This window comes from Aphanomyces invadans, assembly GCF_000520115.1.
Source record: "Aphanomyces invadans strain NJM9701 unplaced genomic scaffold supercont1.230, whole genome shotgun sequence".
NCBI classification, from domain to species: Eukaryota; Oomycota; class Saprolegniomycetes; order Saprolegniales; family Verrucalvaceae; genus Aphanomyces; species Aphanomyces invadans.
Window position 1 is genome coordinate 10564 of NW_008580375.1, and position 1224 is coordinate 11787.

At 50.7% G+C, this 1224-nt stretch overlaps 1 protein-coding gene across 1 annotated transcript; it reads left to right on the plus strand.

Annotated features, from left to right (window-relative positions):
- Positions 1–434: 434 nt before the first annotated feature.
- On the plus strand, positions 435–834 carry H310_15223 (hypothetical protein; the record flags this gene model as incomplete). Its single annotated transcript, XM_008883211.1, has 2 exons — positions 435–657; positions 719–834. 2 exons carry the CDS (start codon positions 435–437, stop codon positions 832–834), a joined length of 339 nt encoding a protein of 112 aa, XP_008881433.1.
- Between the last annotated feature and the right edge of the window lie 390 nt (positions 835–1224).

The following is a 1224-nucleotide window of genomic DNA, read 5'->3' on the forward strand; positions in this document are numbered from 1 at the left end:
GAAGACTTGCAATACGGAGACGATTTTCTCGAAGCCGTAGAAGGGCAACCTTCCTTTTTCCGTCTTGCGCTTAAATTCGCTTCTCAGCGAATTTTGCAAGTCAACCCTTGAAGACTTGCAATACGGCGACGAATTTCTCGAAGCCGTACAAGGGCAACCTTCCTTTTTCCGTCTTGCGCATGAAAACCCTTGTCTTGCCGACTTCTGGGTGCAGCATGCGACCCAGCATGCGCTCTGCCGCCTACTTGGTCAAGCAAGACCTGAAGCTTTTCCAGTCGCCGGAAAATCCATTCCGTTTGCGCAAGTCCTTGAAGACTGCTGCTCCTGTCTGAAGATGCTGCAGGCGACACGCTGTCCCCTGCCGTTTCCCTGGAGCGTCTTTGCAAGCAAGAAACTCCGCAATATTCGACAGAAGGCCACATCCAGCTTGCTCTATGGGGCTTATACGCGATGGTGGCTGCTCCGTGTATTTTGACCCTGTCAAGCTGGCCGCGCCACTCCACGTCGAAGAACTGGTCACTTTCGACAGTACAAGGCTGCTGCTTTGGTTTGACGACGCCCTCTCTGACTGGGAAAACTCGGACCTTGGCCAAGCAATGATCTCGTCTGCCACTACGGGACCCTTTGCTGCAAACTTTTCTGCCATGATCAAGGCAAGTATTTGCGCCAGCCCATAATTGGGGCATTAATAGTATATGCATTAATGCCAACGGGCTAGGAAAATATACCCCTCACGACTTTTACCCACTCCGACGCTTCGACTTTATCGCGCACCAAGAAACCCATATCTCCTCTGAAGACTTTCATGACTGCTCCCAACTGATCCAAGACTGATACCAACCGCTCTAGTTTTTTGTCAAATTCAAGTTGCAATCTTTATTCCAAGCGTGACGGGTGTGCTCTGCTCTTCTCCAGGTCGTGCCCCATTCAAACTCTAGAAGATATCACTCCTGTCGACTTGCCAGCGAATATACGAAACCGCTATCTAGTTGTTAAGGGTCGGTTGGCCGACTTTCAAGTCTACGTTCACGTCCTCTATGCAATTACGGGTGAAGACTCCAGAAAAGCCGACGTTTTCAACTCCCTCCCCTTCGACTTCGAAGACTCTGCCCGCTACATCGTCTGCGGCAACCTCAACTTGTCCTGGACCCCTCCCTGGATAAAGTTGTTGCTTCCCACCGAAGATGTCAAGGATTTGAAGTATTGGAGCGTTGGATGACTGCG